At 40.2% G+C, this 20,264-nt stretch overlaps 2 protein-coding genes across 5 annotated transcripts in view; one reads left to right on the top strand and one right to left on the bottom strand.

Annotated features, from left to right (window-relative positions):
- CCDC68 (coiled-coil domain containing 68) overlaps nucleotides 1–7,567 on the top strand; it is a 36,974-nt gene extending 29,407 nt beyond the window's left edge. The window contains exons 8-11 of one of the 3 annotated variants that reach the window (XM_090037817.1): nucleotides 1,560–1,665; nucleotides 3,085–3,168; nucleotides 5,401–5,477; nucleotides 6,895–7,567. In XM_090037817.1, coding sequence (XP_089893943.1) covers nucleotides 1,560–1,665; nucleotides 3,085–3,168; nucleotides 5,401–5,477; nucleotides 6,895–6,961 — 334 coding nt within the window. In that variant the 3' untranslated portion in view covers nucleotides 6,962–7,567. The remainder of the gene's footprint in view (nucleotides 1–1,559; nucleotides 1,666–3,084; nucleotides 3,169–5,400; nucleotides 5,478–6,894) is intronic. The other 2 variants (XM_090037816.1, XM_090037818.1) reach the window with 2 other exon arrangements.
- A 3,169-nt stretch (nucleotides 7,568–10,736) lies between these two features.
- The window catches only part of RAB27B (RAB27B, member RAS oncogene family), a 73,435-nt gene continuing 63,907 nt past the window's right edge, over nucleotides 10,737–20,264 (bottom strand). For both annotated transcript variants that reach the window (XM_090037815.1, XM_090037814.1), the window contains exon 6: nucleotides 10,737–18,890. In XM_090037815.1, the coding sequence (XP_089893941.1) occupies nucleotides 18,701–18,890 (190 nt within the window). In that variant the 3' untranslated portion in view covers nucleotides 10,737–18,700. The remainder of the gene's footprint in view (nucleotides 18,891–20,264) is intronic.

Genomic DNA, 20,264 nt, shown 5'->3' with positions numbered 1-20,264 from the left:
CCCCATGCTGTTTATCAGAACCAATATTCCAAAGGCCAGGCACTATTGTTATTCTATCTGGGATATAATTAATTTTCCTTATTTTGATCCCTGCTTGACATTAAGCAATATGAAAAGGCAGTGTAGTCAGGGCACTGGTCATGGGGTAGGTAGACCTGCCTCTGTTACTAGCCTGGAAGGTCACTTTCCTTCATGTTTCTGAACATTGGCCACATTCCACTCCTGTCTTGCCTTTAGATGGGGTCATTGTATATTTTGTCAGTGCCATAATGTGGGGTAGGCAAGTAGGATGCATATTTTGGGTGCTGCCTAATGGTATGGGTGCTTTCCTGTCCTCCACTGATCTTGCATTTCCCAGCTGTGCATGGAGCACAAGGTATTCTGGGAATCATAATTTTATAGAGTGTCTGTGTAGTTCATGGATGAGGGTGAGGTGGGGTGACTTGACCCCACTGTTTTGCTGCTGAATTAACATTTCTTTTGCTTTCTTGACATTGGCTTCAGCAGCAAATAAAATGGGGTGAAACTCTCCTCTCCCCAGCGATGAACTCCACTGCCACTCTAGAGACCTACAATTCTCATAACACCTTGCAGTCCATGACCCAGATTGCCCACAATACTTCTGGCTGCTACTGCTGGGTGTTACCTAGTGCAGGAAGGGTGAAGGGTGTCCTCTGCTGTGTGTTTTATGCTGTGTATTTGCACATTATTTGCATCAGGGAGTTTTTCTCTTTGCTGGGCCTTCAGCTTCTATTACTATTACTATAATGCAAATATGCTGATGATGAAAAGAGGTGGTGGCTTCAGGGGTCTGTAGATTGTATAGCCATTTCCCCTCTATGATCACAACTGCACAAATTTCCAGGATTTTTAGGTCTACATATCACTTCTACAGTTTTTTTAATTGCTGTTTTCTGTGTTAGTCAAAATATTTTATTAGTAGTGGATGTGCTTGCTCCCATTTGTTGAAATTCTGCTAAGAGGTGAAATTTCACCATCAATTCTGTTGTCTCTGGTCACTAATCTATATGTGCCAACACAGTTACCATGGAAATGTATTGTTCAGTAGCTAAAGTGGTATGCAGTACCCTATGGTATGGCTTTAAAACATTCTTAGTGTAAAAGTGAAAGCTTATGAGACCTTGCCATGTCCTCTCACCTACTGTGTCCTCTGTATGGAATGGTTGCCCCCCTCCAAAATGAATAACAATGCTACTATTGATGCTATAAAGAATAAACCCCACATTTTTTTTTTCATTTATATTGTATAATGTTTACAATTTTCTTTCTTTTATGTTGTATAATGCTTAGTGAATTTAACTACAGCTGCTATGGCAAGAGGTTGATACCACAAGTTGAAATCCTATGTGCTCTGGAAATCACTAGTTCCGATCAATGAAAAATATCTTTATAGCATAGACTTGGATTTGAACTATAATTACAACTGACCAACCCCAAGAACTAGGAGCCCAAATGGCTGTTTTCTATAACCATGCTACATAAAGCAGGTGTTGGATCTTTCCCTCTGATTTTATGTTCTTCCTCTTCTACCTCTCCAGGTGTGCGGATCTTCAAGAGGAGCTTTGCACTCTGCAACAGCAGATCCGTCATTTGCAGAATTTGATCCTGTTCCAGAATCAAGGCCTACGCAATGTGATACAGGAGGTTGGATTAATCAAGTTGGTTTCATGATGTCATAGTTGTTGAGGGAGCAGGTGGGAAATAGGAAATATGGGTCCGAATCCTTCAATACCACAGCAAGAAATACTTCATCCAAAACCAGCTGAGGTGCATTGGTAATATACCTGAATGGGAGTTGTGCTCAACATGGCTATTCCCTTGGGCAATGTTCACTGGCATTTTCTGGCATACGGTCTAGTTGTCTACTGCTGTAGGGGTGGCCTTGAGTACAAAGACAGCCCCAAGCATATGTGTTCTACCTGGTGTTTTGTGTGGATCATTGTGTCTAAAACACTTCATTGCTGTAGCTATAGACACTGTGTAAAACAGTCAATAAAATGAAAAGATATGTGGGAATCTACAAAACATTTCTCACTGAAGCCCATATAACATTTGCATTGCTCTCGCAGGCAGTGCCATTAAAGTCAACAAATTGGCTTGCATGAGAAAGTAGGAGAGATTTGGATCCAAATAAGACTGACAAAATGTGAATCTGCTTAATATCTATTGTTTTTTATAACATCTTTTTAAAGAATTATTTTCAGTAAGGATATACATTTTTGCTGAGCATTTACCTCTGAAAAAATAGTAGGGTTGAAGTATTGTTGTCGTTATGATGATCCAGGAAACGTATGAGAGGCAACAGTCTTTGGGTGGTACTTTTTTATAGGACCAACCATATAGTTGAGAGAGAAATTTGACAAGCTTTCTGGCAAACATTGCACTTCAGCCATCATGTGCTTAAAAACCTATCGAATTTCTCTCCCAGGTAATCAGTGGGTCTAGGAAAAGATATCACCAAAATATCCTTCCCCTATACAAAAATGTAATCCTGTTCTGTAAGCTAACATAGGATAGGAAATTCTCCTCGAGTCTTGCATGACTAAGGCTAAAAATCACTTGTGGGTAATCATTCCATTTTTGGCAAAGCTGTCAAGAACTTCTTTAAAATTTAAAAGGTGAATTTGAAGTGCGACTTTATCTGATTAAAAAACAATGGCGAGTCAGTCATTTCACCACTTCTCTTCCGTTAGGCAACCGTTTTTGGTCACAGGCCAGAACAACCCACCCTGGGACAGATGGGCAAGTGCTAGGGTCTGGCCACTGCTGCCTATTGTCTCTAGCAGCATGGGGAGAGCCCCCACAGCCAGAGCCCCTGCCACCACCAAATGCTGCTGAAGCCCCATGTCCACAGATCAGTTGCAATGGCTCTGCAGGCCAAATCCAGCCCACAGGTCATGGGAGATAGGCTGCTAACCCCTGCTCTAAAGTATTTCCTGTATCAGGTGGAGTTCAAATTCCATTTATTCTCATACTATAAGAAAGTTTCATGCCTTCTAATTAACAAAAAGGTTTCTAAACCATTTAAAAATCATTGCTAACTTAATTTTTTTTAACTTGTAGATTGAAGAATTGAACAAGGAACTAAAAATCCAAGATAAAACAATAGAAGATCTGAAAGAAAAGATAAATATGCTTGAAGCTCAGGTAAAGCAAGAAAGAACAATATGTTTTACTAAACTCTACAGTAGTGAGCCCAAAATGAGGTGTGTTTAAAAACCTTTGTGTTCCTCAATCCCTTCTGTCTTCCAAAATGAACAGTAAGAGATTAATGCTATGATTTCCAACCCAAGGTATGGTGTGGTATTTTTTGAACTGTTTTCTGGGGATGAATAGGTAGGAGTGCTTTCTACAAAGCAAACTGGATTTACATAAGCATTCAGCAGTGGCCTAACTTTCCTTCCATTGAAGACCACAATAAACATCGTACTGGATTCAGTTGTAATAGAGGATGAGGCCAAATCCAGTAAGTGGGATTTAGGCACAATTCAGGAACAGGGACCTGAGCCAGGATTCCCTTCTTTCCGGTGAGTCTTGTAACTGTTAAGTCAGAGGCCCGCTGCTGCTTGGCTCTTTGAGTCAGTTCTTTATTGCACAGAGGCATCCCTTCAACAAAAAGATCACCATTCAAATTAGCTTAGCATTGGGTCATTAGGGCAGTCTATAGGTCAGGGGAGATGCAGGCTTCAATGCCCTCAGTTGGTAACAGCTCAACCTGGGACTTCCTCTTCCAAGGTGTTTGTTGTAATCACTACAAGAGGGGTGTTGCTACTGCTGTTGCTCCTCCTGCTTTTTAAGAGTTCATTTTGATAATCTTTTTTGACAGAAAGGACTATCAGTGCCTCCCCTTGCAAGAGGATTCCAGGTTTCCTCCCACAGCCCTGAAGGAAGGGATTCAAGGCTCACTCTGTTTCCTGTTGCCTGTCTCTAGGCAACTGCATCCTCAGTAGTAGACAGTCCTCAGACTGTACACAGCTTGTCACTCAGCATGCCAGCTGCACCGGGTCCCATTTGGAGGCACCCTCTATAGACAAGCTTTGTGCCTACCACAGCATTCTGGATTGCACTCCCCCTGCATGTCTCCACAACTAGTCTATTAAATCTGCAGGGCTGGGGTGTGAACAAGCACATTTCAGAATAATGGGCCAGGCTGCTTTTACACACCATGGGTGTTTTGTTTTTAAAAACACCACTTCAGTTTAGAGAGAATTAAACCAAAGTAAACCCCCATGGCATGTATGCAAGGGTCAGACCCAATCCTTACCTGCCTCTCCAGCGGTGGGGAGGGGAGGGCGAGGGGCTGGTGGGCTGAGCAGTCCCTGAGCTGCTGGGCGGCCAGTGCTTCCCTCCGTGGTGGTGGCTGTGGCACCTGCCTGCAGGCATCTGGCACGGGTGGTCGCAGGGAAGCACCAGCCCTGTCTCCCCTCCCCCCAGTTGTGTGTGGAGGGAAGCACTGGGTCCCCGCACAGCTCAGGCAGTCTCTGTGGAGGAATAAAAGAAAAAGATCAGTTTCGCCACTTTGTTTTTTTTGCTTCAGTGGAGCCTGCTTGCAAGGGCTGCCTGGATAGCCCCTGCGCTGCACAGGGCCTGGTGCTTCCTTCCGCAGCTGTTGCACTTTGTTAGATGGCAAAATACAACACCTTAGAGATGTTTTATTTTGCTACATCCCAGAGTCATTGAACGTGCAATACACCGCCGACAGTGCGAACAGCCACGCCATTAAAACTCAATATGCCACTGACAGTGTAAACAGCTGCTCCATTAAAGCAGTGCAAGAGGGAATTTAAGCCACTTCAAAGGCCAATTTTGTTATGTATATGAAGGCCCCCAGTTTCTATTTAACAACTAATTATTTACATTGGGGTAGGGCTAGAGTGTGGTTCTTGCCAAGATGGTCCAGAAAATGCGTGAGAGGGTAGGATTTCTAATGATATCTTCTGTTGGACCAGTTGTACAGTTTGGAGAACAAGCTTTTTCTGGCCTCAAGTGCCCTTCCTCAGGTCTAAGAAAAAGGCAGACACAGACTGAGCTAAATATCAGAGGAAAGCCTCCATGGAAATGCAGACAGTCTGCTTGTAGGGATAGAGGACGGCTCTGAGCAAGGAGTGAAGAGGTGTGACAAGGAGTGGTTAGGAGAAAAAACTGCGGTAGAATAGGTAATCTAGTTTAATGACAGAGCAAGACCATTCAAGAGTACCTTAAGGGTAGCATCCACTGGGTGTGTCTGCATGTTCATTAATGTGCCTTTGCTACCACACGTTATATTTAGTACCTCTAATATGAGGCAGTAGATAAAGATGCAGTAGCTGCACTAATGCACAGTAGCAAATGTTGCAGTCTGTAGAGAGGAAAATAAAACTAATTTTGTTTCAATTTCAGAATAAATTACTTAAATACAAAGTGGAGATGTGGTCTGTCCAGTCAACAATGAAGGTTTCAAAAGCTGTCTCAACAGAGTAAGTTACTTTGAAGGTATCAATGACTGGCTAGGTTACAGTAGTACAGAGAAGGACCTGAGGGTTATGGAGGACCATAAACTGAATATAAGTCAACAGTCTGTTCTTGTTGCAAAAAAGGCCAACAGCATCTGAGGTTGTATTAATAGGAGTATCACTTGCAAATGAAGGGAAGTGACTCTTCTCCTTGATTCAGCACTGGTAAGCCCTCACTGGGAGTACTGTTTCCAGTTTTGAGCTCCATACTTCAAGAAGGGTGTGGACACTTTGAAAAGAATCCAGCACAGAGTGACAAAAATAATCAGGGGCTTAGGAGATGAGATTTATGAAGAAAGGCTGAAAGAACTAGCGTTGTTTAGTCTAGAGAAGACTGAAGAGGGATTTGATAACAGTCTTCAAATACCAGAAGGGTATTATATAGAGGATGGAGATGGGATATTCTCTGTGGCTGTAAGAGGGGAGGACTAGGAACAACAGCTTCAAGCTGCAGCAGAGGAAGTTTAGAGTGGAAATGAGGAGCAACTTTCTGACTATAAGGGTGGGTGGTCAAGCATTGGAACAGGCCACCTAGAAGAATCTGTGGAATCTGCATTCTTGGAAGTTTGGAAGAGCAAGTTGGACCAACACTTGGTTGGGATAGTTTAGTAAGGGATGAGTGGGCTAGATTAGATGGCCTCATGATGTCCCCTCTAGCCTGCTTTCCCATGAGATGTCTGAAATCTTTCTTCCTACTCTCTCTTCAAACATCAAAATATGAATAATTAATAATGTCATTAGGGATGTGTCCTGGCATAGCTGATCCATTTCATTGGACAAAATAGATGCTACCCATTGTCCTGTGGTGTCACGCTGCTGCCACCCCCAGGGCTTTAGGGGAACAGCAGTTGGGGCATACCTCTGCAAATGTGGGAGCTCTGGGTGTGCAGGATCAGGCTCCATAGGGAGCTCCAGGCGCATGCACTTTCCTGCCTTAAAACAAGCAGATGTTTGCCAGAAAATAAAGGCACAAATTCATGCTACTACTTTGTCACAGACACATATGTGAGCATTTGCGGTGTGACAAAGGGAATGGACTTCTGTTTGCTTTCATTTTGTGCCACCATAAAAAATGTTATGACCACACAGAAACAACATGTGTTTCCAGACTTACTGGCTCAAATGCAGAGCTTTGCTCCGGTATCTTGCTAGTTCCTGAACCAATTTTTAAGAGCCTTCACATTGTTTAAGCACCCTGATGACAAATGTGGGACAGCGAATTCTATTTGGTGGCAGGACGCACGCTAATTACTGCTGCAGAGCTGACTGGTGAAATGTTTCCTTGCTGTTCAGTTTACTCTAAATGCCTCAGATAAGTTGGTTGCTAGCTCGGTGTTCGTTCTGTTTACAGTTGTCTTTGTCTTCTGTCTTTATCTTGCAGCTCAACCAGGATGGCTGGGATGTCACCCTACATGATGGTAGCTAATCTACAGAAACAAAATGGCTAGATGAGAAACTGTTGTCCTCTTTTATCTTAGTCATAGAGTCCTCTCTTTGTGTGTCTCAAATGATAACCTCAACTCTGTTCAGTCTGATTCTAAGGCCCCTTGTTATAAACGCAGCATCATGAACACTCAAAATGCTTGCAGTGGTGCTTATGCAGAAGTAGCCTTATAGTTGCATTAAAATGAATACACACATCTGGAAGTATGGCAAGACTTGAAGAAACAATATAAATGATGTTTAGCCACAAGACAGGAACAGCCAGACGCTATTCTTGAGGGGGGAAATGCATTATCTTCCCCAATGTTTACTATAAAAGACTGACTTTTTAACAAACATGCTGTGAATCATCTTGACATCGTTTAGGAGTATATTGAGAGGATATCAAAGTCAAACATTCATAACTGCATACAGAGACTATTCTGTTTACCATATTTTAGTACAATTTTCTGGTGCAACTTTGGCTAGTAGATTTTAAAAGTTCATACTGCAAGTTTGATAATGTAAAGGCATATTTAATAAAGTATATATTTGTCCAATTTTCTCATCTTGGTATTGTAATCTAAATTTTAAATGTGACAAGCTCTTTAACAACTTCAGCAATGAAAATGTTACAGCAAGAGTTTTATTTCTCTAGGAGACAGTGGCTTTGGGGTAATCATTGGTTAGCTTTGTCTAACAGTGTCAAGGCCAGCATCATGATCTATGCATGTTTATTTCAGCGCTGGAAGACAAGAAGACACGTCTGCTTGTGACTGATCCATTTTAGACAAAGCAAAGCCCTACCATCTATCACACTGGCCAGTTCTTTTCAGAAAGTATGCTATGATACTGTTTGTAGTATCTCGGTGTAGCTACATGTGGTCATTTGACTCGCCTTGATGTGCCAGTATTCGCAATAGATTTTGGTTTTGTTGTAGTCCAGCTGTTTATATTCTGAAGATTGATTGCTATGCATGATCCCCATCCAGACTATATTAATGAGTTTCAACCTTAAACTGCTAAACCAACCATTTAAGGACAGGAAGTGTTTTTCATTAAGCCAGCGTCTATGAATGTTGTTTTGGAGGACTTCTTTTGCAATGTTGAGTCAAACTGAGCTAATGATCAAAGTAAATAGTATCTAACCCTAAATTGGCTGGTTCAAACCCCCTTACCTGGATTTAGTAATTCTGTCTGTTATGTAGCCTTACACCTATTCACTCCCTCACACCTCTTCCTCATTTTGTAAATAGCAGAAATGCTAATGGAAAACACTTTGAAATGGGAGAGGAAGCGTGTCTTAGCAGACAGCTTATGTTTACACTCAAAATTGCCCATGGGTGCATTATAAAAATCTATAAATTGTTACTTTCCTAAGTTTTAAATGAAATGAACTGCGAAACAGTCTTTTTACTGGTTTCAGTGCCAACACTTATGCATTTCAGTCGTGCAAGTGAGTCAGTTATCAGAATGAATGAGGGTAACTTGTACTGAAGTGAAAATTGCAAACATGCAAAACTATTCATGTGAATACCTTGGGGTCATCTAGTGGGAAGTATGAAGAAGAGAACTTGTATGACCTAATATTAGTACATTTGGCCCTTTAGAGGATTAGCTTAATTGCTTATATGATTGGCCAGGATTTGTGGTAAAATTTACGGAGAGACTTAGACAGTGCTAAGTGTTCATATGCCTGAAAGTTAGGTACCAGCTCTGGAAGGGGAATTTATAAACACAAGTCAGGCATTTAACTCTCTCCATTCAGAAAATGGAAAATTGAGTATGTAGAATTGGGATATAAAATCTATGCAGAGTCAGGATGTCAGCATGAATTTTAGACCCTAATTCTATACACCCAATTCTCTCTGCATCATTAGGAACAGACTGCAGATCATGGACCTCGGACTATATACCAAAATTGAACCAAGTCCACAATGCTGTACAGCTTAATGAAAAAGAATCCCCTTTTAGGTAGTATACTCCATACACCAGTTCACTGCATGTAGGATGGCAATATGCATGCCATTGATAGCCTGGTGCAATTCAGAAACCCCATATTGGCAAATCTGGCAATGACCTCCCAGGGACTGGAGAGCCTGAGGAACACTGGTAGTCTGGGAATTGTGCCACTCTGAGGATGTGCTTGGCAGTAACATAGCCATGGATTTCTCCATGCTCAACAAGTCACAGACGTGAGGCTACCAGGGATTGCTAATTTCCAAATAGCTATTGCCAACTGTTCATGAAAATGCTGGTGTTGGCAAACTGCCTCTCAAGCAATGATGGTCAGCTTGACATGGATCTCCTTGCCACTGCTGCTTGTCATTCTAAGTCCGTGGAACTATCTACTCCCATCAGTTTATGCTTACCTCTCTGACCCAGAAGGGCAGCAATGCTCTACGAATGATCCCAGGGAAGGTCATCCTCTCTGGAAATGGCTCTTTTTCCTCTGGCATGTTTTTCTGAGACTTGTACAAGATTGAATAGAGCTTTAGAAAGTGACAGTTGAGTACTGGGGTAATCCAGCCCCAAGATGTCTTTCTGTGGCCTAGTAGGTAGGGTTTTTTAACAGAAGAGAAAGCATGGCTAGGTAGATCTCAAACTTTTTTTTACTATGGTTGGTATTAAGCCCTCCAAATTTGAACTCAGTAAAAACATACAAAGTTGTCTATCCCGAAGTATGTTCTGTTCTTATACTGCCCTCTGTAGACTACTCCTGCAAAGTGAAGGGGAAGAACATACTAATGCCGTTACTCAGAACTGGTTTGTAAACAGCAGTTTCATGGGAGATGCACTAATTTAAAAGAAAAGTGCAAATCTCAGATAATCATGTTAAAACGCATACAATTTTAATCCAATCTGTCTCCTGTGTAACTCAAGATACAACATTCATGTACTTTCTCATTTTAGGATTAGCCACTGAAAGATGTAAATAAAACTTAGCACCTACCTAATGTGCAACTACCCGTTCACATTGCTGTGCATGGTTAGGTATATTTTAAAGGTGAGGGATAGACTATGATACTATTATATTTGTACTATATAATTAGGATACCTTTTTCAAAAGAAGTGTTTTAAGTTTTAAATTGCTAACTGTATTACAACTTCTGCCGATTCAAGTCACCAATTAAAGAGCTGCTAAAACCAAATCTGAGAATCCCCCCAAAAAAATCCTGCTTCAAAAGTGTTCTGATAGATTTTCAGATGTTCAGAAGGGATGGTTTTCTAACATAAAGGTAACATTCACAGGACCCTACTTTACTATGTATTCATTAGCAGAGACAAATTCTGAACTACTTTCCTTCCAATTGAAATGCTTCACAAGTGGCACCTTGTACGTTCCTTACTAAGCTGTTCCTTTATTGTAAAAGGAGATTTTGGCAGAAAATTCAACTGCATTCATAAGGCAGTTTTTGGCAATCTGATCAGCCCTCTATGTAGCATAGAAATGGTGTACTATTGTTAGTAGACAAGCCTTCAAGATCACAATGCTGTTTCAAAATGGGGCATGTTGTACAGTACTAAATCAATTTTCAGTGACCCATCTATCTAACAATTTAGACTAACTGTTCCATCTGGCATAAGCATTAGGGCCAAAATCAGGACCTGCTATATCGAATGAGTCCAGGATGTGTAGAGATCGACCCATCCTGTCCCCCACCTCCCATCTGCACATAACAATTCTCCACTTGGTCATCCTACACAAGGAACTGCTGTATTGCAAACACTCGACATACCATCGTTCTATTTGCAGAGCAACTTTTGTTGCCCTCTCTGCAAACACACACAGCTAACACAAGTGATTAAAAATGTATTTTTATTTTGAAAAGAAAAAAGTGCAGAAACTGAATCACAGGATTACATTCCTTGACCATATGATACAAACCCAGACACCAGTGAATCATTCAACAATATATTTTGAAGCCACAGGTACTTGGTACAACAAAATAATGACATTAATATTGTTATGCAGTATATCAAGGGGCATATATAATAAAAATGCTATGTTCAAGGAGAATCACATTCATATCACTAGGCATAACACTTACAGATCTGTTGAGAAGACAAAACAAAAACCATGCTGAAGAGTGAAACATTAAAAAGGTAATTCATACAGTAAACATTTAGTGTTTGCTTAAAAGATGGACATCTTAAAACTGAAGCGGTACAATTTAACTTCCATAAATAAGTCCAGTAAGATATAGGCATCTCTTAATATACACTATGCACATTAAGCCCTATTGCACAATGATGATTGACAACTTTAGGGTATCATTTTTAGTTAGATCACTATGAAATAAAAGCACAGAATAAATTACCACTGGTATTCTGAAATAGGTAAGAAATGAGATGTGGAAAAAATATCTAAAAAACAGATCTGTTTCACCCCAAGGAGAATAGCTCCGTGTTGACAACTTAGCTTCCTGTCCAAAGTTGTCCTTAAATTGGAATAGTGGAGGCATGGTGAACGGGGTGCACGCTCAACAGGAAAGTGGCTATGAAGATTCCTGTTGCCAATAACCCTGGTCTTTGGATGAGATTTCACTTCATTCACATGACATCTTTGGAGTTTTAGTGGGTTTTTTTAAAAATAGAAATAGACTTTTGAAAAAAATCAGAACAAGGCCTGGACTGCCTATAGTGTTTTGTGCCCGTAACAAAGTCATGGTCACCCATCTTTAACTTTCCAGTTGTCAGGGTTCTTCGAGTGTGGTGGAGCAGGGGAAAGAGATTCCTCTGGGAAAAACAGTATTATGTATTACTTATGAAATGTTGCATAAGACTGTAAATAGACATCTCATCTGAGCTGGTTGTGATTGTCCCAGGTTTGGATCAAAACAGGAGGGGCACAGCCCTTTACACATGTAGCCCTTCTAAGCTGCCTTGCTGTTTCTCTGCCAGTAGGTAACTAGGGAGAGCGCACAGCCTGATAGGGTTGTCCCTGGAAGAAACTGCAATTAACACGGATGTGCAGTTATGCCCCAGGAAAAAACATGGTTAGTACATTTTTTCTGTCATACTTCATAGGTAATCAAAGTAGGACAGTGAGGATGAACACTTGCCACAAACTTTCTCCTGGGAAAAATGCTATTTACAGCAAAACTTAGTTCACAACTAGGTTAGATTCCTATTAAAAGTACAGTTCTAAATGTATGTTTTGGTTCAGGAGGCTGAATGCTGATCAAGAGATTTGTTGGTGAAACATTACATAGCGTTTCTCAGAAATGAAGCCTCAGCTTTGACAAATTCCCAAGTATTTGCTATTAAGTAGGTATCAAAATATCTATTATACATCTTTTCTCAAGTCATGACATATGGCCTATTTGTATAATCTAAAATCTAAGATACATCATTTGATAGGCTTTCTATAAATTAATCAAAACATTTAAATAGATTCAGCCTTCACAAAAATAGTTCTAAGGCAATTTTCTAAGATTACCAATACAGCAAAAGGCGATTGCTCTCAAATATATAGTGCATGCGACTGAATTGCAGTTTTTTTGGTATGCAGTATCCATAATGCCAGTCTCTTCTATACGAGATGAACAGCTAATGTCAAAATATGGGAGGAGTTGCAGGGCTGTCTGACACATTCCTTCTCCCAGGTTTAGAAAAGGCCATCCCTACTTTCCTAAAAAATAAAATCCCTCTGCATCTGAAAAAATCTTTCAATATCTATGGAACTATATAACAGATATGATCTACATTCAGGTTCTTTTTCAAAGACAAAGTCAGGCTATTTGCAACTCAAATAGGGCTTTAGACCCGATGTCTTTTCTAAGATCCTATACTCTCCAGTACGAGATGCACAGATGTTCTTGAGACGCAAAACGAACATCTAATTTGGTGTCTGGACAGGTCAACAATGACCATAGACTAAGATTCTTCACATCATACAGTATAAGTTTTATTTTCTGTGTTAATATATTTGTCAAAAATGTAAGAATTAGAACAAGAAAATTGGCATGGAAAACCAGGGAGACAGATGCCTTGCAGGCTTGAGGTGGAAACCTAAAAACTATCATGAAAACTAATGCATAAAAATTATAGAAGGCAGAAGAATGATTTTGTATTGGCTTCTTAAAAAGCAGCTTAATCCAACAACACTTTAGGACTGACAGTGCTGTTGTGTACATAAACCAGTGACTGCCCATGGTCTCTAGACACTGCTGGAAAGCACATGCTGATGGTTGCATGAATGCAAGGCAAAATAATGAATACACTTTTGGCAACGCCCTCCCATTCTCAATAGATGCTGGACAGTAAAAAATGCCTGTTAATGGAAGTATTTTCTATGCAGTTACATCTTCAGAAGGACATCTGAACTATGGTTAATCTACCCTGACATAACCTCTTCTCCACAGAAGTATTTGAAGACTTGCTCCAGCAAAGTATGTAAGCTTAAAACAGGTTGTCAAGCTGGGTAACTTGTGCATGTTGGTCTACATTGTAGATCAATACTACTGCCATAGGGACAGAGATTCAACTCCACTCATGTCCCCACTCAAGAACCTTTGCAACAACCGAATCCTTCCTCAGTCCTTAAGTTTGGGGCATAAATGGCATATTGGCCTGTTTGGCACCTTGGAGAAAAGAATTACAAATGAGACACTGAATGGTTTCAACAACTCTTGGTCACAGGCATGTGAGACATGCCCCACATATAAAAAGGTCTATTAAGTTACCTACAGAAGTGATTTCTGGATTTAAAGAGAAGTTTTTAATATAACCAATAGAAAAATACCAGGCCATTCCTTTGTTTTGCTACAGGTACAGCTGGAATATTATTATTGTATGGACAAGATGTAAGAAAGGCTAATTTAGAGCCAGCAAAGGATGTTTATGTTGAAAACCAGTAAAGGAATAACTTGAGCTGAAAGATACTGAGCTTCAGGGTGAACAAAAATTGTGCCCCTTATACATATTATTGACCAAAATGGCAGCTTACATTTTCATAAAGCAGCTTCTGAAACAGTGGAGCTGTAACCTTTAAGCTAACATTGGCAAGACAAGTGCATTTACCAGGTTGATATGGTAGTGTTTTTACCTACAATGACACCTCTGTCTGGAGTTGAAGGCTGGGGAGTAGGGCCTTAAAAGCAATTTAAATATTTAATATCTTTATGATTATTTTCCTGTTTTAAAATATAATACTGTGGTTGCTTGTATTAAGCAATGTCATGTTTTACATTCATTTTAGAAGGACAAAACACCTAATTAAGAAGAAAATAATGCACTACTACTTTCAGAGTTACAGAAGAGACGAACGATATCCTACCACTTTTACAGTAGACCAACAAGTTAACATAGTATGAATGGAGCTGAACAAGAAAACAGATACAAGACCAAAGGTATTCATTATCCTCAGTTTCTATGAAGCTCAAGACCACAGGTTGAGAGAAACGTTAAAAACATGCTAACTTAAAAAAAAAAAACCAACAGCAAAAAAAAAAAAACCAGCGTTCTTTACCCAGTGACAGTGTTCTTGCAAAACCACAGCTACACAGGATTGGCACTTTTGTCACATTGGGAAATACATTTCATGACTTGATTCAGAAGTGACCAAGCTCAGGTTTGGCTCATGCATAGCACCATGTATGAACTACCAACTCAAATGAACACTAATGTAGAGAAGTGCTGCAAAAGGTGAATGAAGGAGGGAAATTCTGGAGGAAAGGCACATTGTTTGGGGACAAAAATGACCTTGAGAAACCACCAAGAGAGAAGAGTCAGGATGCAGACTCAGTTCAAAGAACAGATAGCAGAAGCAGACAGCAGAGACAGACATTAAAGTACTTTAGTATAAGCACATATAAAGATACTGCAGGAGCTTGTTTTCTAAAGCTCTCTTGGGACATGTAGTAGGCTTGTATCCAAGATGCATTAGTACTTAAAAGTAAATGTTTACCTTTATATCAACTTATATATCAAACAACTTATGCAACAGTAAAATTAAAATACCAGGTCTGGTTGACTTTGAAGGAAGTGATCGCTTCTTGCTGGAAGTGTTACATAAAAGTAAATTCATTTTGAAAGTTTGGTCCTGGACGAATTTGAAAGGAAGAGCATGCTAAAGTGAAATGCTATGGAAAAAAAATGTGAGTTTAAGAAGCAAGATAACAGGCTGTGTAACTGTAGCTATAGCTATAGCTGTGGATCTGCCATCTGTAGATTGAGCCAGTCAGAATGGAGATTTAAAAGTCTGCAGTGGAAAATAGGAGCGTTGTGGCAAGGCAGAGAGCTCTATTTGTTTCACCAGAATACGTATGGAAAAATCAAACTATACTAATGACTCAAATGTACTGCAGAGCTTGTTTGTGCATCAGTTAGTTTCCAATGAGTCACAACCAGCGACACATACCTGAGCTGAAAATGTAGGGCAAATTATTGGTCCTGAAAAATGACATGACGGGATCTGTGTACAGCCAGCTACTTGTTACAATGCAACTCAAGACAAGCCCTACAAACTGAAGTCATTCAGGTATGAACCTGGGGCAGCATGTTAAAACTTCACTATATTACAGTTCTTTTGTATACAATCACAGCAAGTCAAGAGTAAGACCATATTTGGAAACTAACTTATCCTATTAGTGCCCAATTTACTGAAGCTCTCATTAATATTCAGGACACCTTATTGGAACTTTCCCATCTGCTCTAATGGAAATACATTTTCTTTAAAAAGACCAGCAGTAACCCTGAGAGATGCTGAGCTTTCAAGTCACCTGTTGAGGTAAGTGGGGATGGCATCTACTCAGTACTTAGATCAAGTCCAAAAGGCTTTTTAGGTGAATGCACTAGCCTTCCCCATAGAGCCAGCCATGCCAGCAAGTTCCACATGAGATTACAAACCTAACATGAACATGAAAGGTGGGTGGTATACCAGCTAAATTCTTTAACACCCTTTAATAGAGCAGTGTTTAGCTTGTATCTTTACGTTTCCGATATTTACACCTGGATGTGGCACATATTTTTAATCTTCACCTCACCTCGAAACAGTGGTTTGGTGACAGCTCCTCCATGCTAATAACATAGGAAGTTTACATACTCTCACTTTCTTCTCCTCTTCCACCAAGTCAGAGTAAAATCTGGGCTGCTTGAATTAGCAGGTATCATTATGACCAGGCTGTAGAGGCTGTGATACTGTACGTGCTCTAACATAGCCGGTGTCCCCTAATTAAGGAGTTGACTAAGATTACTTGCTCTAAGCAAGCTCCATCCTCAAAACAGCACAGCTTCAAACTGGTGTCCCTAGGGAACTAACAGATCATGAGTCAGCCTTTCACTTCTGATTAATTTATTGGGTTGATTACTAGGGCCCTGCTCTAAAACAGCACAGGTATGAAAGTCAACTTTTTTTGGCAATGCAAGTCTGAAAACTTCCAGGGAGCCAAATAGCTGCTATTTTGCATCATTAAGCTTTTATGGAAAGACACTAGGTCTGCGGGATGAACTACTCATAGCTTTGCATGCAGTCACCTTCCTGCCTTACTGCTCCAAGCTACTGACATGTCACCCCTGTAAGAAGTCTAGATACCTTAAGTTGCTTTAGGAAGCACTGGCTTTCTAGTGAAAGTCTACAGCAGAGCATTCTCAGCCATGTTCCTCATCCTTTTTAAAGGGGCAAACCTAGGTGCTATAAATTAAAATACTGAATCCCAAGGGGATTCCAAAGCATTGAAGACAGGAAATTCCCAGTTCCATAAGACCGTCATAATATTAAGAATTTGTAGGTTTTAAAATTCTTTATTAAGAGTATTAATATTAAGAATATCTGAAATAAGCATGCAGTATATGAAGGTACACTTCATGGGATTGGACTTAATGTTTATGCAGTACCATTTTTAGTTTTTGCCTGGAAAATTAGCTATGAAGCCTTTGCATCTATTGAAGTTCATGGGCTTTAAAAAAGGACCACAGAAGGTGCATGAGAATTTTAGGCTACTGTACAGCATCTGCCTTTAGCACTAAACTAACTTGTTCCTCTACCACATTAATAGTGGCTATTTGGTAGCACACAAAATGGACCTGTTCTTCTATCATACCATCTGCCCTGCTCATATGCCAAATTGTTCAGTAAGCATCACTGGAAGAGGTGGGTAGGAAGTGTGCTGTCCATTCATCAGACCAGCTGGTAAACCCTCAATATTTTGGAAAAAATACTGAAACAGTTCTGGGCTTGCCACCTGTGAAGTTTATCTGATTGAGAATCAAAGCACTTAAAAAAGCTGAGACCAAAAGCCTTACATTGCTTAAAATATAAATAAACAGAAGCCTGTATTCTTTCCATCATCTTCCCCAACCTTATCAATTTAGTTTTGCTTTTTAACAGAGACCTTCTGTGCGATACTTTTTCCTGGAGAGGTTTCTCTTATAAAGTAGCTGGAAGTGCACATTCATGTGATCTTAACAATCCTGCTGCTAAATCCTTAACTATGCAATGTAAGAACAACAGCTTCTCTAATGGGCAAAAAGCACACTAAACCAGATGGTTTAATGGGATTTCAATTTTATAGCAACCTACAACAGCATGGGAATTGTAAATATTTTCTTAAATGCTTTGCTCCTAAATGGACTACAGCTTTGATGAAACATGTACCGTTGTATCAGAGCTTCCTCACTTCCATACACTAGTACATCAATATACAATATAAAATGTTCATTCTTTTTAGTGTGCCTTTCTTATTTGCTTCTATGGAATCTCTGGAAAGATACCTGCAACACATTTATATTGGGCATAACATGATTTTTTGGTAGTTTGACATTGCAAATCCTCAGTTTGCAATGTTTTAGGAGCCACTTTCTACTCTGTTTTGTGGATGAGGAAGTTGTGCTCTATGGGAAACCAAGTGCACCAATGCACATTTAGAAATTTGTGCGAGTGCCACAAAATTTTCAACTTGAAGACATGTGAAAACATTCATGAGTTCCCTTCTTTACACCCCAGCTGGAACGCACAGCCTGTTATCTGGCAAACATTATATTTTTCTTACTAGAGAAGTGTTTTTGCTTATGGTGAATTTTGCAAGACACTCCACAAAATCTGTTCTCTCTATCCTCGTCCATAAATAAGTTTTGCTACTTTCCCTGTAGCTCTAGAATTATTTAAAGCACCATCTCCCCAACTCCTAACTCAATCCTCCCTTGAATTCCTAGCAACACAAACAATGTTGCAAAATTCCTTGATTAAAATAAAGCCCCTACTCCTCATACTCAGCCAAGGAAGCTTCGCAGCCCTGCTTACTCTGTACAAGTAACAAGATCGTTCTTAATAAGCCACGTGTGATTCTCTGTACTTGTGCCTCCATTTTAGCATATGCATGGTCCCTGATTTAAAACAAGTTGGTTTACAGAAAAAGACATTGAAGAAGAACCACTCAGACCTTTAAGAACATCAGCTTCTCTTTTAACCCCTATATGCAATTTATGGAAACAATAGCTTCCTTCACCCTTCTCAAGAAGAAAGAAAACCTCTTTTTACATTCATTAGCTTGACTATGTAAAACAAAGAGGATTTTGTGGGGAATGGTTTTATGAGGATGGCACTATATTAGGAATGACTTATTCCAGCACAGAAGCTTCACAGAAAGAGAGAGAGACACTTTAGTTTTCAAATCAGTTCTTGGGAGGAAAACAAAAAAACAACCGAACAAGACAACTTTGTTTCTGTGCATGGCTCAGAGCATCCAGGCTTGAATATATTGGTAGGTTGGCCATTTTCTGGTCAAATATTCTCATTGGTTCTCACAGTTTAGAGGTGAAGTCTAGCAGGCACACTTTCGGTCCTCTGGTTTTGCTGATTCTAGCTTCCCCGAACTTTCTCCATTTGCTGTGTCAGACGCTTGTGTCTTGTCAACACATTGTTCCATACGTTTCATTATCAAGTCCAGCAGTGTGTCCACGGACTTCTCCACATTTTGTCCAGTAGCTGCACTTGTTTCAAAGTAGGGTATGCTAACATGGGATGATTAAGAGATTCATTAGGAAGAGGTTTACAATTAGAGATGGGTCTAAGAATAACATACCAGAACTCAAACAACGAATCCCTCTCTCCTCTCCTCCCCTCCTATCTGCCTCACAACAATTTTCATGCTGGAATAAAAAAAAAAATCTATCTAACTCTTCTCTATCCTACCTGGTCTGTATTGTACAAGTGTGCTGAAGCCAATCCATAGAGATGTGTACAACAGTCATGTCTGTCAGGAGAGTCAAGGCAATTTGCAGTGAGCCCTAGAGTTACAGAACCGCTTACCCATGATATGTTGGGAAGAATCTTTTCCTGTTTGGAGCAGGGCTTTGATTTTTTTTAAAAATCGAATGTAGGTAAATTAGGTTACACACTACCTCGCACAGTTTAGCCTTGCCATTCCTAAATGACATCCTGTAGCCCAGAAAGTTTCTTTCTAGTTGTGTTAAAAGACTTAGGATGTTAATTCTGCTCAAGAAGCCTGTCTTAAGATCAAGCCCCTGACATGTTCATCTCAAACACCCTCTGTTCTGAATGTTGTTACAGACCTGTTTCTCTGCAGTATCCTCATCCTTGGACATCCCTTGGCAGTAAAAACCCCCAAATCTGAACTCCCTATATACAATGTAAATACGTGTGGCTTTTGAACTACATCAAGACACACATATCTACTGCTCCTCATATTACCACCACTTTATTTTGTGCTTCTGGTATAAATTCTTTATGAGCAGCAACATGCAACATGCAGCCCTGCTGAAACAAGTCAGGGAGAATTGATGCTTTGTCTATTTGCTGTATTTACCCAAAGATAAGACAAGACCCTCCCACCACATCAGCATGGGGAAAAAAAGCCCCGGTCTTAGATTTGGATACCAGCATACCGCCTGCCCCCCCATTAAATAGACTGGCTATCATTGAAGTGCTGCTAGAAGTAGCAAGTGGTCAGTCATAAGGAACTAACTATGAAGTTAACTAAATGCAGCCCATACTGAGCATGCCCATGAAACACATCACTCACATTGGGAAAACCATTTTTTATGTTTTGGTCCTTAAAAAAAAAAGAAAAGAAAACTGACTGGTGTTCCCTCCACAGGGAACTGGGACAAGGCCTAAAGCTACTACAGTACTAGGCTGGCAGCAGAAGAGCCAGAGCCAGCCCTGACACCATTGCCTTGTTGCCAAAAAGTAGGTTAGGGCAGCCTATCTGAATAAGATATAATGCCCATTGTGCTCAGCCCCCCTCAGTGCCAACTCATGGTGAATCACTAAATCAAATAAGTTTTGACTTTCTCTTCGCTCCGACAGCTGAGCTGTGCCTTTCTTTCCCATTTCCAAAGATTCCTGTTTCTTCACCAGCCTTA

This window comes from Crocodylus siamensis, chromosome 3 (assembly GCF_052110815.1).
Source record: "Crocodylus siamensis isolate JL-2025a chromosome 3, ASM5211081v1, whole genome shotgun sequence".
Taxonomy (NCBI): Eukaryota; Metazoa; Chordata; order Crocodylia; family Crocodylidae; genus Crocodylus; species Crocodylus siamensis.
The sequence above is the reverse complement of the archived record's forward strand: the minus strand, read 5'-3'. Positions and strand labels throughout refer to the sequence as shown.